Genomic DNA, 16273 nt, shown 5'->3' with positions numbered 1-16273 from the left:
TGACTTACAATCCAGAAACCACTTGTTGCATTCTTGTTGGTTGTGCAGAAAACTCAACTAAAGCTTGTCAAACATCTATTGCTATTTAGATAATTGTCTGATTCTGGTTCGGTGAAGCAGATTCAGGTGTAAAAACTTCATATTATTTATGTTCCCATTCCATTAACCATAGAATTGCACAAAGTGAAATTATGAAAATAAATTAGCTTAATGGATTTTTTTTTGGTTTGGACTAGGATGAGGTGTGTTTGTTTTGGCCATAGATGTCTTTCACAAAACTGCAATGAAAACAGTTTCATGTGAATAATAGCTGGATCTTACTACTGCCGAAAACAACAAAGAAGACAACAGAAAGTGGTAGGAAAATTATGGATTATTTTATTTGTTATTTTCCCCAATTTGCAGCATTGCAAATTGGGGAAGCTGCTCCCAAGTATAAGCGGCTTGTCCCTCCAACGCCTGAATGCTAACGTCTCCTCTGATAGCTAATAGATGGTTAGCACTAGCACCATGGATTAATTATGAATAAAATCACATATAACTGTTTACATCCATTGCTGACGTTTTTTAACGACTTACCACGTGAACAAACGTATTCTCATGTAATTTTATTTTAATTTCTTACTTAATGGAAACAACGTAATTGCAAAATTGCTTTTTCTCAACATTACCAGAATACAAGAACTGTGTGGGTTAGTAGTGGAAATGCAACTAATGATGCATCCCACGTTTCGGCTGCGGTCAGCAGCAGGTGATCTGCTGATGTCGTTGAAGCAAATTAACTGGTCAGTTGAGGGAAACAGGTGCCTGATTACAACTCACCGCTAAAGGCTCTTTGGTTAACGGAGAAGGAAATCCTCACATACAAGACCAGAAGGGGGATTAAAGAGCAGAAAACAAGCAGCACAGAGGGAGGGGGGAGAAAAACAAAAACAAAGCAAAGCAGACTGGGTGGCTTTATATGGCAACACAGCACCACTGAAAGAAGGAAACTCTGCATGTACAAAGGTCAGCAAGGGGTCAAAGAGGAGATAATAAGAGGCGAAACAACCCCCACATGGGGTTAAAGCACCATCCTCCTATCAGTCACATCCTTCCTGAAGTCAAACTCAGGTCAGACGGCAGCCCCACCTTCATCCTCTCACCCTGACAGGAATGGTGACCTCAAAAAATAAGATGTACGGCTGTGCTTCAGCAAAATGCATCATCAAGGAAGAGAAGATGAAACATCAAGGGTTTGTGTCTTTAAGACTAGAGATAATTTCCTAATTATGGATGTTTATTTTACATTCATATATAATCATAATCATATATATATGATTTCATATGTGAAGTGCATTCATTTCTTAAAGGTGACCTATTGTTCTTCCTTGAACATGGGCTTTGCTACATATGTTTGTTACATTTTTTGCACAAAATCATTCTTAGATAATACGATTTTAGTCAGAATGATTCCTTTTACAGCCTCCTGTCACTTTAAATCCAAATAATCTGCTGCTGGCCACGCTCCCTAACTCAACGTTTACACTCTGACGTGTAAATATATAAAACCGTACATCTCTGAAAAGCAGAAGTGGGACCTCCTGCACAACCAACAAGAATGCAGCAGGTGGTTTCTGGATTGTAAAACAACAACAAAAAAGCTGTCTTTTCCAGCAGCCATTGTACAGCGCATACAGTTGTTAGGCAACTTAACAATTGTTTTCTTTTGAAACAGCTCATTTTCCAGTCACCAAAAAAAGTTAATTTATTGCCAAAAAATGTCTGCCTGTTTTTTTTAAGAGATCGGATTGTTTTTAGAAGCAATTAAAACCCAAACGGAAAAACAAAAACATGCAAAATGTGAATTTTGAATCATAGGTTCCCTTTAAATTTACATTTTCTCTGTACAGATATTTCTAATGAGGGTAATAAAATCAACAACAACCAAAGTATTCCACACAATAAACACAAATAAACATAAATTACATATTACTAACTTTTGACTTGGGTTGGAAAGAAAATAATTTTATAATAAACTGTTTTTGACCAGGTGCATCCCACAAGATTTCTAGTCAAAAAAATTAAAGAAGCTTTCCAACAATCATTAATAGGGGAGATAAAACAGACCTGGAATGAGTATTTACAGTTTTTCAATTAAAATCAAAATCAGTGGACTTAAACAACATGGCTTTTTGTTGTCACTGCCTTGGACTCCACTGTTGAAGAAAGAACATGTGATTTGTGGAAAACCTGGCAGAAAACTGAGAGATTATAATCTAGTCAGATGTGACCAACATTAAACTCTTGGTGTTGTTGCACATCTCATGTTCAGAGGAGAAATTACACTGCAAAACGTCATTCCAGAAGTAAAGTTTGATCATTTATATAACCAAATGAACGGCAATGGAAAAATGTACAAGAACGCCCTTGATAAGAATCAGAAAATTAAACAAAGCAGGATTTTTCACCTTGATATGGATCTCACATGCTAATTATTTAGTATTTGCTAAATAATTAAATCCAATTTAAAACATATTGAAAGGAATCAAGATCAGAAGATCTGTTACATGTCTGTGATGAGGTTTAAAATGGGAAGATAAGCGTTTCAAAATGTTCTGAACTGTAATGTTGAAGCAGCTTCCACAGATAAATGATTAAAGATGAGAAACAGAGGGCAGACCAGCCACAAAGCCAGAAATAATTGGCAAAAAAGAAGGAAAACAGACAAAGACGTGGCTTCTATTAACCCAGGAACACGTAACATATACACCATTATCCCAACACGCTGTTTAACAAAACACACGCTGTCCTGCCAAAGAGGAAGTGCAGAGGGATTAGCAGGATATGTGGAGCAGATCTTACTAAATGTCAACGGTCCCTAAAGTCAGAGCTTGGCTTCGTAGATCTGGTTTCTCTCTGCCTGTGAAAATCCTTTTTTAACTATATGCTCGCAATTATGTCCTCAGAAAACGTCACAAACGGTTTAAACAAAAGAGAAGAAGCTACCTGGTGAAATGTATTACATTAGTGACATTTAATAAAGTCGATACGAATCAAAGTATCACAGGAGTTACGTTTACTCAATTACATTTACTTGAATAAAAACATACTTTTTCTATGCTGTACTTTCTACTTTTACTTGAGTAATTTTATTATGAAGTATTTCTACTCTTAAATGAGTACAATTTCTGGATTTTCTACCCACTGAATGAAAAAAACATTTTAACCAAAAACTCACCAGAAACACACACTGCAGTTTTTGTTACTTATGAGAATTATTGTCTTTTTTGTCCTTAAACTATGAATATTCCCACTTAAATTTATATTTTGGTCCTTCTGATTATGTAATTTTTAAATATTAAATGCCTCATAATTTCATCAGCTACTCAGTACTTGAGTAGACAAATACTTTTACTACCTTTTACTTGAGTAAAAATATGTTGAAGTAATGTTACTTTATTACAATTTTTGCATACTCTCCCACCTCTGCAGATGCAATTTTGAATCTATAACATAAAGAATCATTTTACAGGAAAAAGGGCGTCCAAGAAATAAAGGTGAAAGAGGAGAGTGAGTGTTCATACAGGGAAAATTAAAAACAGAGAACAAGTAAATCGGTTAAAAGCTTCTCTAGGGAAAAATCAAAGTGAGAAAAAAATCCCAGTTTATTCCTTTTTGTAGCTGTTCTGCTAGGCAGCGGTCATTAGCATTGTTGCTAAGTTCCTGGACTGGAATCCTGGCCTCAGTCCAACACATGCTAGGCTAACTGCTCTCTCTAAATTGCACTCAGGAGTGAGAGTGTGTGTGAGAAAAAGTGTGTGTTTGTCCTGTTTGTCTCTGGCAGCTTATTAAGGATGTATACTCTCATCGAATGACAGCTGGATACTGGCACCAGTCCACCCACCACCCAGCAGAGATGGATGGATTTTCCAGAAGCTGGAAATGTTAAGAGTTTGAGGTGGATTCCCACTAGACCCGTTTAGTCCATTTAAGTCAAACTCTAGTTCATGAATGAATCAAATCTGATTCAGAAAAAAAAAGCAAACTCTGGTCCGCCAACAGACCTCGTTCTCGGTTCAGTGGAAGTGAACTCTGGTGCTGTTCGAATGCATATGTGAACACCAGTTGGTCTAAAAGCAGGACGTGGACTACAGAGCAGGGCATTATGGGTAAAAACATCCAAACAAACTTACTAGTGGGAGAAATTGTTTGTAGTGATTTATAAGCAACAAAAAAGAAATCCTACCACCGCTAAAATCTGACGTATATATAAGTCCATATTTGTTCATATTTTGTGTAGAAAGAAGTTGTGCTCAGTGTCTTCTTTGGAGGTTTTCATGTCGTTTCCTTGAGTGGTTCTTGGTGCAGCGCCCCCACAGGTGAGGAGGGAAACAGGCTTTTCATTTAGTTTGGATTATTTGACCAAGTGCAGTATGAAACAGAACCGCACCAGCTGAAAATGTAACAAATGTAGCAATTTTGGTCTCCAATAAAACCAAAAAAGCAGGAAGCAAACAACAATGCAGGGGATTCTGGGTAAATGCAACCAAAACAAACATGTGTGAGTCTAGAACTAGCAGGAGAAATGGCTCATGGTCTTTTAGAAAAAACAAAAGAGAAATCCCACAACCACTAAAATTTGACGCCACTCCATTTTGTGAAGCAGAAAGTTACGCTCATATCTTTTTAGTCTTATTTCCTTCAGAGCTTCGTGGTGCAGTGCCCCCACAGGCGAGGAAGGGAACAGGTTGGGCACATTGCAGTGTGAAAGCAAACTAGAGCAGCTGAAAATGCAAAAAATTTTGAAATATTGCTCCCCAATCGAAACGAACTATCGGCTATAAAAACACTCCAACTCCTCTCATTTAGTTCTTTTCCCTCCCATCAAAATAAACCTCAGTTTTCTGAGAGACATAGCAGATCTGAAAAACAACAATAACTCTCATTTTCACATAAATCCCCTGCCACAATCTGAATCAACAACGGCGTGACAAACAGCTGGAACCAGAAATCCTCTTCATTAGTGAGACTTTCAGGACCCAAACGGACCACAGATGTACTGAGTCATGGCTGGCAGCAGCTCAGGCTCTGACACAAGCCTCGCTCTCAGTCTCAACCTTTCCTCACATAAAACAGGCCTTTGTCCTCAGCAACAAACAGCCAGGAAGGAACAGGAGGTCCATCCAGAGCGAGCGTGGATATGCTGATGTTCCATCCTGAAACACTGCCGATACAGAAGACATGATTTCCATACAGCAGAAATAGAAACAGAGAACACTGTAGATATTCATTTAATTTGGTTTTTGCAGTAGCAATCCTCAGTGAACTCAGTATTATCCGTTATTCTGCTTCACATTTAAAGGCTGTTTGTTTTGCATCTTTTTAGGGCTGCAACTTACGATTAGTTTAGTAATCAATTAATCAATTATTCCGATGATTAATTGGATTTAAAAAGTGACATATTCACCAGATTTTTCATTTAAGGCTTTTTTTTAAATACAATATTAGAAGATTAAAAGATAGAAACAAACTAAGGGTGCACCAATTACAATCTTAAAAAATAAAATCAGGATTTAGATATAAAATATAAATACGCTTTAAAATGATTAAACTCATAATCCAGTTTTAAATCGCTGGTTTGTCTGTTTTTGCTGCTTATTTTTTAGTTGAAACTGAATTCAACAAGATAAAAATATATATTTAGCAACAAAAATGGTCGTGTCAGTTTAAACCAAACCAAAAAAAGAAGAAAAAAAAAGAATAAATAAATAAAGAAATAAATGCAAATATCTTTCTCCCTCTCATGTCTGCACCTGTGGTCTGACGAATCAATTTTTGATGGGATTTCTAATGGGGTTCTCCGCTCCGGCTGGGCGCATGCAGAGGGGGGATGCACACTTCAATCACAGAAAGCCGGGTTTTCCCCGCACTTCCCCCAGTAAAAGCAAATGTAGGACATCAATTAGGGAGCAGCGTAATCTCTGCAGGCTGCACAGCAGGCACCAAGAGGTGAATTATATTAGTTAACATCGCAACCAGACACGGTTTGGAAATGAGAAGCAGACAAATTGATGACGTTGGAACCAACATGCTGACACACTCAGCCAATAAATTAATCCTGGGCTGATTATAAAAGGTTTGGTGGTTAATTTACATCACCAAGATATTTAGAGCGTCAAAATAATAACCTGAGTAAATACATGTTGCAGTTTTCAAATGCTGATATCCAAACTGCTGGTTTGTTATATCTGTGAATGAACTGAATTGTTCAGCAACACGAAGTTTTAATTTTACAAAAACTTTAAACTTAAGAAATCATTTGCTGTTTGGCAACATGAAGCAATCTAAGAAATAAATAATTTCCTCATCAAAATAAATGTGATAAGAGATTGAAAGCCTCGTTCTGTGTTTGCATTAAACATAAAAGTGAGCACATTGAAATAATAAAAATAAATTTGCTTAATGGAAACACAGCAATTAAAAAAAAACCCACATTTCTTGAAACGTTTTGGCGGATGAGGTGGATTTTTTGGCTGCATCAAAATAGACGTATTTCTTAAAACTGAAAAGGAAATATCACACAAATCATATGATCAACAACCGGATGTTACTGCTGGCGAAAACCGCAAAGAAGACGACGGGAAGTGGTTGAAGAATGATGGCTGTGCGTATTTTTATTAACATATTGCATGAACAAACCTATGTTGTATTTGCAATATGAGCAGTTTACAGCCCTTCATACTCTGCTAATAATTTTTTTGGCAATAAGTTCATGTTTTTTGGTTTAACTGTTCATAATTTCTTGCCTCTCATCTATTTCATGATGTAGCAGCTAAAAATAATGGCATCTCCTCCAGCGGGTTGTGCTGACTCGTTTGATTTATTACCAGTGGCCTCCCCCCGCAGGTAACATCCACGCTCTGCTGAGCCGCTCAAAACGGAGCGGAGCCACTTTCCGACCCGTTTCTGCTCTGCTGAGGTATTTTTAAACATCTGTGGCAAACTGTCCAATGTCCCGGGAAGCCTGCGTATCTCATCTCCTGACCTTGTGATGACAGGTAAACACACACACACACACACACACACACACACACACACACGCACACACACAAACGATGATACTCAAAATGCAGACGCACATTTATCCAAATTCTCCAGCACAAATAAGACGCATAACTTTCTTAGCATTCAGCGCCAAAAACTCTACTTTTATACACTGTAAAAGAAAAAAAAATCTCTAAATTACGGTAAAACATAGCTGCCAGAATGTTACCATATAAATATAGTGAGATCCGTTTTGTAGTGTGTGTAAGTAGAGCTTCTGGAGCCAAGCAAATTAAATTACATCATAAAAGACAAAATAAAACCTGCTAATCAAAGTATATGAAGGGAAAAAACCATGACCCAAGTACAGAACCTTGAGGAACCCCATGGAGGATTAGAAGTTAAACAAGTAGATATATAAATAAATACACTATTCTATCATTAATTAAAGACATCACAGAATAAATAAATGCTTAAATAATTTATTTAATAGACAATAAATGTAATATATTTAATATAGGAGAAGTGTCAGCTCTGGAAAAAATTTAGGGACCACTTAAAATAATCAGTTTCTCTGATTTTACTTTTTATAGGTCTATGTTTGAATAAAATTAACATTATTCTTTTATTCTATGAACTACTGACAACATGTCTCTGAAATTCCAAGCAAAAATTTTCTATTTATTTGCAGAAAATGAGAAATAATCAAAATAATTAAAAAGATGCAATGCTTTCAGAGCTCAAATAATGCAAAGAAAACACGTTCATATTGGTTTAGAAACAACAATACTAATGTTTTAATTCAGGAAGAGTTCAGGAATCAATATCTGGTTGAATAACCAGGAGGTTTTCAGTGGGCTCTTAGTTTCGTCCAGATCTGTATGTATACATATATTTATAGCCCAGGACTTGAAACAGTGCTGCTTTACATGCCTGATTGTTTTAGTAGGTCACAAGATGAGGCTGCCTGAATGTGTGTCAGTGCAGATAAAGATGAGAGAGGAAGAGTGTGGAGGAAGAGTGTCCTTCAAGCTTTTAATGTGCACGGAAAATCTATTTTTAATTTATTTAAGACAACCAAACACAACTACAGCTGCATGGCAGAAGACACAGAAATGCTTTGAGAACTGCTACAGAGTATTTTTAGAAGTAATAGTTTCTTCAAATGAATGTCTGATTCTGGCCTGCTTTTAACAGGATAATCTGAGAGCATTTAATGCATTTTGACAAAAATAAAATATTTCAGCAGAAGCTGACAGCAGACCTGTTATATTAACGCATTTCATGGTTCTTATGTTATTTTTTCCTGCAGATTTTAAGCAAAGCATCGCATTAGAGATTTACACGCTTCAACCTGAGCAACAGCTGCTTCTAATATTGCAGTTACATCAGAATCTGTCAACTTGATGACTAACAAGCATTTTATGTGGAGTTACTTTTAATTTTAAAAATACTTTTTACAGTCGTACCTGTAAGAAACATTCAGTTATCACTGTTTCTTTACTGGTATTTGTTTTCTGTCTTTTATAGTTGTTACTGGAATTTGTCATTAAAATAAATCTTAAATAAAATAAAAAACGGATTAATTAATTAATTCAGTATATAAAAACTTGCATTAGTGTTCAATTAAGTGTGTAAAAATGAAAGTTTTAGAACAGTGAAATGTTTTTGAAGGGCTAAAAAGGACTAAATTTAATTAATCATTAAATGTACCATGAAATAAATAAATGCTTAAATAATTTATTTACTAGACGATTTATTAAAGGTATCACTAAATAATTAGAATACAAACTTATAATAGCTGATAATTAAATGTGCATTTAATAATTTCATGGTTACTGTTCTTGCACATTTAATAAATTGGCATATTTAATTAATGATTTAATGATGTTTTTATTTATTTAGTTTTGTCCCTTTTATCTCTCCGTAGTGGGGTTTCTCAAGGCTCTTTACTTGGGTCATTGATTTTTTTCCCTTCATACACTTTGATTAGCAGGTATTCTTCAGTTTTTTATGACATAATTTAATTTAATTTTAATTTAATTTTATTTATTTAAAGGTACTTTACAAAACAGGTCGAACTAATTTACAAATATATATGGTCATGATTACTATTTCTATGTTGATAATATTGAGTAATGTGGGTTTTTTAAACTACACGTAAGTAGTTTGACAACCAGAAGTAATTCTTCTCATTCATGTTCTTAATTATGCTTTTCTTTTTATCTCTTAATGCTACTACTTCTTCTGCATCTTATCTTTGTGCCTATTTTAGAGAAAAAAACATTCATTACTTAAAGACAGAAACATTTATTTACATAAATTACCCAATTTATATAACGTAAACAAGCCAGATCTTATCAGGATCTTATGAAATAGGTGTGTATCACTGCACACATTTAATGAGCACAAGGTGCCTGTCTGTGTATCATTTCACTATAAATGGTTCACTATTTAGCGGCACTGAAGTAAAAGTGCTGAGCAAACCTTATCAGGGGGAAAGTGAGAGAAAACGGAGGGAGATAAGGCGCTGGATGGTTGGGGGAAGGGTGGCCCAAATTGCCCAGCTCAATATCTGACTGGCTGCAGATTAAAAATTAAAAAGAAAAACAGAAGAGCGCTCTGAAATGCACCGTGAGAGAGTCAGATGTGAGGATAAAGGGGCAAACTGCTTGAGAAAAAGCAGCAGCATAAAGCAGAGCAGGATTTAAACGTGGAAGAGACGCAGCTGGATCCGGTTTGAGGCGACAAGAACGAGGTGCACCGTCTCACTGACTGATATCGGAAATCAATGTGAGCCTTTAAACGAATCAGCAGGAGCAGATAAGTTATCCTGTTCAGGTCGATATTTATTAGACCGATTCTCTGAAACGTGGATACAGATTAGTGGCGTTTTACATCATTTCCTAATGTCTAGAAGCAGTTTTTTTTTAGAGAGCACTGGTGTAAATAGGTTTACATGGACAACATGTAAACAACAGCCATCGCCATCTACAGTAACTCTTTAAAGAATTGTAATTAATATGAGCTACGACAACATTTAATTTGAATTTGGGATCAATAGGGTATTTTTGAATTTGACTGATTTAATCAGAAGAGCAGAAAAGGAGAAACAGATTAAGATTAAAAAAAACACTCTAACAAAGAGCAGGATAATAAATCAATAAGAATTTACATCAATCAATCTCAATAGATAATACATCTGATAAAATATTCAACATGAAGAATATCTACTGAACTCTGATCCTGAAATCTGGAATCAACTCACAACTCAACTCTTTGGTTGCCTAGCAACAACCGCTGGGCAGCAGTTTCCAGTTACCCCTAACTTTGGTTACCTAGCAACGAGTTCAGTTGGCACAGTGGCAGTTTAAAGTTCCACCACTTTTCCTCACAACTGCTTAAAAATAAAAACAACAACGGCGCAGAGTGAAAACTGGATGATAGAGGAAAGGTCACAACCCCAGTTTGCCAGAATTTCATATATTTAAAGCTAAAAAACTAATCAACAATTATCGATGTCGACTGATACGAAACGCTGATATCATGATAAGTTATTCAGTCATGTCGTCCACGCTACTGTAACACTAAATACTACAATTTCCCTTTCCTACACTCATCCTTGGCAGGTAATGTGAGCGAGGTTTTGATCCTAATCCTTCCCCACGTGCCGTCGTCAGTCAGACTTCTCTAGTCGCAGATCCACAGAGAAGAAGAGACGGAGGCTAGATGAAGTCCTGTCATCTCTGATGTGCTTCAAAAATACCTCCAACAAGCATCAAAGCAGCTTCAGTCTTTATTAAACTCCCACCGCACCCTTCACATCTGCTCAGTCCAGCTGCACTGTCACTAATTAATCCCTACCTTCTTCATTTATGATCTCACATCGCAGCTTTTTATCCACGATTCCTTAATCCTGATGTGAACATGGAGCAGAAAGATCTGGTAAAAATGAACAGAAATCTTTCTTAAAGGTGACCTGTTATGCTTCCTTAAACAGGTTAGGTCTGTGGTATGTTCATTGCATTTTTTTGCACTAAATTATTCTTAGATAATTAGATTTTATTCTGCTTAGTTCTGATCATTTTTAGCTGTCTTAGAGTCTCTTGTCACTTTAAATCCAAATAATCTACTGCTGGCCACGCCCCCCAACTCAATGTTTACACTTGCATGTGAAAATGGCTGCAAATAGACTTGCAATTCTACAAACCTACATCTTTGAAAAGTAGAAGTGGAGCCTCCTACACAACCAACAAGAATTGCAGCAGAAGGCTGATTGTTCTCTTCTGGTTTGACTCCAGGGTTTGTATTTTTACTCTCATCAGTGTTCCTCATAACACGGACAATGTAAACTCAGCTATTTTGGGCTTAAGGAAATAGCTGGCCGTAGTGAGCTTTCAGACAAAACAGGAAACAACCGTCAGATTATTCAATGGAGCTGACAGCGGTCACTTTCTTCCCCTTAAAATGAACCAACACACATCAAATCATCCGTGAAAGCAATTACAAATAAACTCCATCATCATTAGCAGCAATAAACCCTAAATTAACACAATTAAATTTCTGCTCTTCTCCAGACCAGCTTGTTCTAAATCTGATTTCCCAGAGAAAGGCCTATTTAAAGGGTTTACTTCCTCCATCAGCTGCAGTCAGCCAGATAAAATATCTGACTACGTTACAACCTCAGACACATCCGGTGTGTCTGAGGTTGTAACAGGGCTAATTTTCATTTATCCTGATTGCCAGAGGACAAAGCGTGCAGCCTGCTCATGTTTTCTGTAGTTTAGCTCAGCCGCTCTCAGAACATTAGTCTGGTTGGATGCTCGACAACACACGGGGCGAAAGAGGGGAGTGAATGACATCATTTGCCTCTGCTCTGAGTGGGTTTGGACGGCTGGAGCCGAGAACGATGATGTCAGTTTGGCCTTCAGGATAAACACAGTAGATGTGTGCGCCCCTGGTAAGGCAGTCTGTTGGAGCCAAACACAAGTTCCTCTGTGAAGATGAGTGTTTTCATTTGGGAGCAGGAACATAGAGGCAGGGCCGGCCCAAGCCTTTTTGGGGCCCTGAGCGGATTTTAATTTGGGGCCCTCCCTTAACAACGTGTCAACACCAGATGCTTCGTTATTACTGGGCAACCCGATGTGGAAAACATACCTACTATTACTGGCATCATTTGTCATTAGCTTAGTGTTATGATGGATATTGACTTTAACCTCACAGGAGTAACAAACTAAAAAATAATTTGGATTTTAAGGTACGCATTTAAGTGTCCCATATTATCAGAGTTGGGTTGTAACTATTTACAGTTACTCTATTACATGTACTTGAGGAACTTTATTGAAAGAAATTTACTTTTCAGAGTATTTTTACTTTTACTTGAATAATATTTCTGGATTTTCTACCTACTGAATTAAAGACAAACTTGTTTTAACCAAAATTCACCAGACACACATGCAGCTTTTGTTAAAGTTTCATAAGTTTTTTTTTTACCAAAAGAAACAGATTTGGAAAAAATTTATTTTACTTGATTTTGTAATTTTTTGTTACTTATATAAATTATTGTCATTTTTATTCTTAAAATACCTAAATTTCCTCTCAACTACATAGTTTGATATGTCAGGTGATGTTATTTTAAATATTAAATGATTGATAATTTGATCAATTGCTAGACTTTTTACTTGAGTGATTTCTTGGATGGCTACTTTTTACTTTTACTTGAGTAAAAATACGTTGAAGTAGTGCTACTTTTGTTATTTTTCTTTGGCATCTTATCTTTGAACATCAATGAAATAAAAATAAACGTACAAAACTGTGTGAGGGGCGTACAAGTTTATTACAGCACCACAGATGCTAATTATTAGCAATGAATGGGAATTTCTATAGACATTAGCATAAAGCTAGTGGTCTTAACCTTTTGTTGCTTTACTTTGTTTTGTGGTTGTGCTGACTTGAATGTTATTTAGCTTTAATGTCATGTAGAAGCAAGAAAAATATTTAAATTTTTAGATTGAATTATTTCTTGTTACAAATATTATTAGTAACTGAAAATCGTTTGATCTATCTCTGATAAGACACGAAGGAAGTTTCAAAGTGTGAAATCACACTGAGATAAATGCAGCAAGACAAAGTTTTTCAAATGCTTTAACATAACGCATCAACCAGAGAACCTCCAGCTGCTCCATTTTTATTTTTAAGAGTGAAGCGACAGCCGTTTCCTCAGGGAATCTGGTGATGTGAAGCACGCCACCACACCTGTTTTTCAGGTCAGTCAAACTAACGCACATCTCTGTCGTTTTACTCATCACAAGGAAAGAAAACAGATCCACTTTGCTTTTTCAGTTTGCTCTGAATGGATTTAAAGATTTCAGGATCAATAAATCCAAATGGATTGAATATTTGTCTGTCTATCTCTGTGCAGCTTCTTTCTTTGTGTCCAAAACGGTTTTAACCAGCTTCACTTCATCAGTTATTCATGGGAACACTGAGGCCTGAAGTGGACCTTCGAAGCAGTCACCTCTCTGTAATTCCTCATCCTTCGTTTGCTCTAGAGAGGCGCTGCTCTCCCCTTCCTCCTCATCAGCTGCAAAAGTGCTTACACAGCTCAGAAAACGGCATTGATTTTTTCATTAACAGTAAACGACAGCCAAGGCGACTCACGATGACGAGCTGTGGCGGCATGATCGCATTCAGAGCATTCTTATGTTTACCATTAAATAAAGACGAGGAGAAACTTTAGAGGAATAAGAGGAACTTTTTGGAGAAATGTTTAATTAATATTCTGTTACTACTTTAGGAGAAGCCCAAGCATGTTAGCTCGGTCATTGTGTTCGGTCTAATCCCCTTTGTTTGGCTCTTACCGTCTGTTTGCAGGATCCTGAACAAATGTCGCTCGTCCTTACAAATAACTGAACACACTTAGGTTGTTTTCACGCCCGACAGTAAAGTGGATTCGGTTCGATTGGGAACCAAAGTTGCAACATCTGATACATTTTCAGCTGTTGTAGTTTTCTTTCACATGGCACTGTGTCTAAAGAACCAAACTATTTGAGAAACCTGATCCCCTCCTCACCTATAGGGGCGCTGAATCAAGAACCACTGAAGGAAACAACACAAATCTCTGAAGAAGACATGAGCGCCACATCCTGTTTCACAAAATGCAAGCAAAAATGGAGTAGCGTCAGATTTTAGCAGTTCCAGGATTTCTCTTTTGTCTTTGTTAAAATCCTATGAACCATTTCTTCCACTAGCGATAGACTCGCACGTTTCTTTTGGTTGTTTTTACCCAGAATGCCCTGCACTGTAGTCCACTTCCTGCTTTTGGAGCAGTCACCGGTCCACTTGCATCCACATATGCATTCAAACTGCATCAAAGTTCACTTCGAACCAAAACCAAAGTTATTAGGTGGACCAAAGTTCACTTTATTGGTCTATTACAAACGAACTGGACTTTTGAGATAACAAACTAGAGTTTGATTAAAGTGGACTAAACTTGGCTGGTATGAATGCAACCATACAATCCCATCCTATTCTGAAACAACTAAGAACTAAAGAAACATTCATCAGTGCTGTGCATTAGAAAAATAATTTATTAAACGCAACTAAAGCTGTATGTTAGGATGCATTCACACCGGTCATGTTTAATCCACTTCAGTCTAACTCTAGTTAGTTTGTGTTGAAAGTCCGGTTCATTTATAACTTGGTCCTCCTAAAAACTTAAGTCTCGGTTCAGTTGAAGTGAACTGTAGTGCGGATTGCAAGAAGACTGAAGTCCACTCCAAAAGCAGGAAGTGGACTTTAACGCAGGGCGTTCTGGGTAATCACAACCAAAACAAACATACTTATCTAGCGCTAGCTGGAAAAATGGTTCGTAGTCTTTCACCAGACCAAAGAGAAAAACTAGCACTGCCAAAATCTGATGCCACTCCAACTTTGTTTCCATTTTATCAAACAGGAAGTTGCGCTCATGTCTTCTTCATAAGTTTTCATCTCGCTTCCTCCAGTGGTTCTTGGTGCAGCGAAGCGAGTCTATCAGACATTAGATATGAAAATAAACACATTTTCATGTGGGTTTCTACTCAGTTTATTACTGACTTACAAAAGATCCAATTAATAAAAAGAAAAACCTGATATTTGTTTTCTTGTTGCTAATTGACTCCCCAGGGCATGCCACCCTGGATGGAGAGCCATTAACTGTAGAGAAACCACGCAGAAAGTCATAATGTTACCAATATGAACCCAGTTTGGTGTAAACTCTTAGCAAATAAACAGAGCAGAGCTTAATAGAAATAAATCTTTAAACTGATGTGTCATCCTGTCCTCCTGACTCACCCCTCCTCTAACGCATCATTTCTCCTTCCCAGCAGCTCGGACAACACTCATGTTGCAGATGTTTTGTCCTGCTGAAATAAAGGGGAAGACCTCATCCAAACTCGTTTTCATCTGGACATGAAACTGAAACGCTGTTCCTCCGCCTGCCTGTCTTTGTTTATCGCCTCTCCTGGCTGCAGCTGACTCACTCTGACACAATGTTGACATTTTTCTGGCTTTAATTCCTCCTGCAGCATGACTTTCAGCTCCAAATCCCCTAAAGTGGTCTGCGCTGTGTAGAACTGGAGCTGCTGCTCAACTCTGATGCAGCTCAGCGTTAAACACCCCCGGTCAGCTGGTCGGGAACACGGCAAGCAAGCGGGATAAGTTAGTTTCATTTTACCGTTGCAGAACTGGAGCAGGGATGAGGTGTCATACAGGCTGCTGTAGCTGGAAAAGCCGTCCTCCATTCTCAGTTTAGTTTGCTGCTGCCTCCATTCACTCCGCTCGGATCAGGCTCCCTGGCAACCCATTCACTCCCATTCCGTCATGTTAACTTGTTTTTCCTCCCAGTTAAACTCCAGAGTTGCAGAGGGAGGAACAAACCTGAGGGATGGATGTCTGCAGCTTCCTCCGGTCCTTCCAATATAAAAAATGAAACAGCTTAACAAGACGAAGCTCTGTTGGTGTGTGTGTGTGTGTGTGTGTCAGTAGATAATGCTCGGGACAGCCCCCACTGTCACACGGAGAGGACGAGTCAGGCCAAAGGGGGCGTGGCCTGTGAGCAAGCCCCGCCCCCCGCTGAAAGCAGGAAAAAAAAAAAAGCAAGGATGAAATGGTTTTAAAATGCTGAAAGCGTTACCAAGGAAGACTATTTCCGCCATGAAAGAAAAAAATAAAAGCCCAAAAGGAAGCTATAATTAGACTTTTAAAGTAA

At 37.5% G+C, this 16273-nt stretch overlaps 1 protein-coding gene across 2 annotated transcripts in view; it reads right to left on the bottom strand.

Moving 5' to 3' along the window:
• The window catches only part of eml1 (EMAP like 1), a 53824-nt gene extending 37772 nt beyond the window's left edge, over positions 1 to 16052 (bottom strand). Inside the window, exon 1 of one of the 2 annotated variants that reach the window (XM_016675940.1) lies at positions 15740 to 16052. In XM_016675940.1, coding sequence (XP_016531426.1) covers positions 15740 to 15806 — 67 coding nt within the window. In that variant the 5' untranslated portion in view covers positions 15807 to 16052. The remainder of the gene's footprint in view (positions 1 to 15739) is intronic. The other variant, XM_007561154.2, reaches the window with a different exon arrangement.
• Positions 16053 to 16273: the final 221 nt, after the last annotated feature.

Source organism: Poecilia formosa, unplaced genomic scaffold (assembly GCF_000485575.1).
Source record: "Poecilia formosa unplaced genomic scaffold, Poecilia_formosa-5.1.2 Scaffold123, whole genome shotgun sequence".
Lineage (NCBI taxonomy): Eukaryota > Metazoa > Chordata > Actinopteri > Cyprinodontiformes > Poeciliidae > Poecilia > Poecilia formosa.
This window is presented reverse-complemented; position numbering and strand designations above follow the sequence as displayed.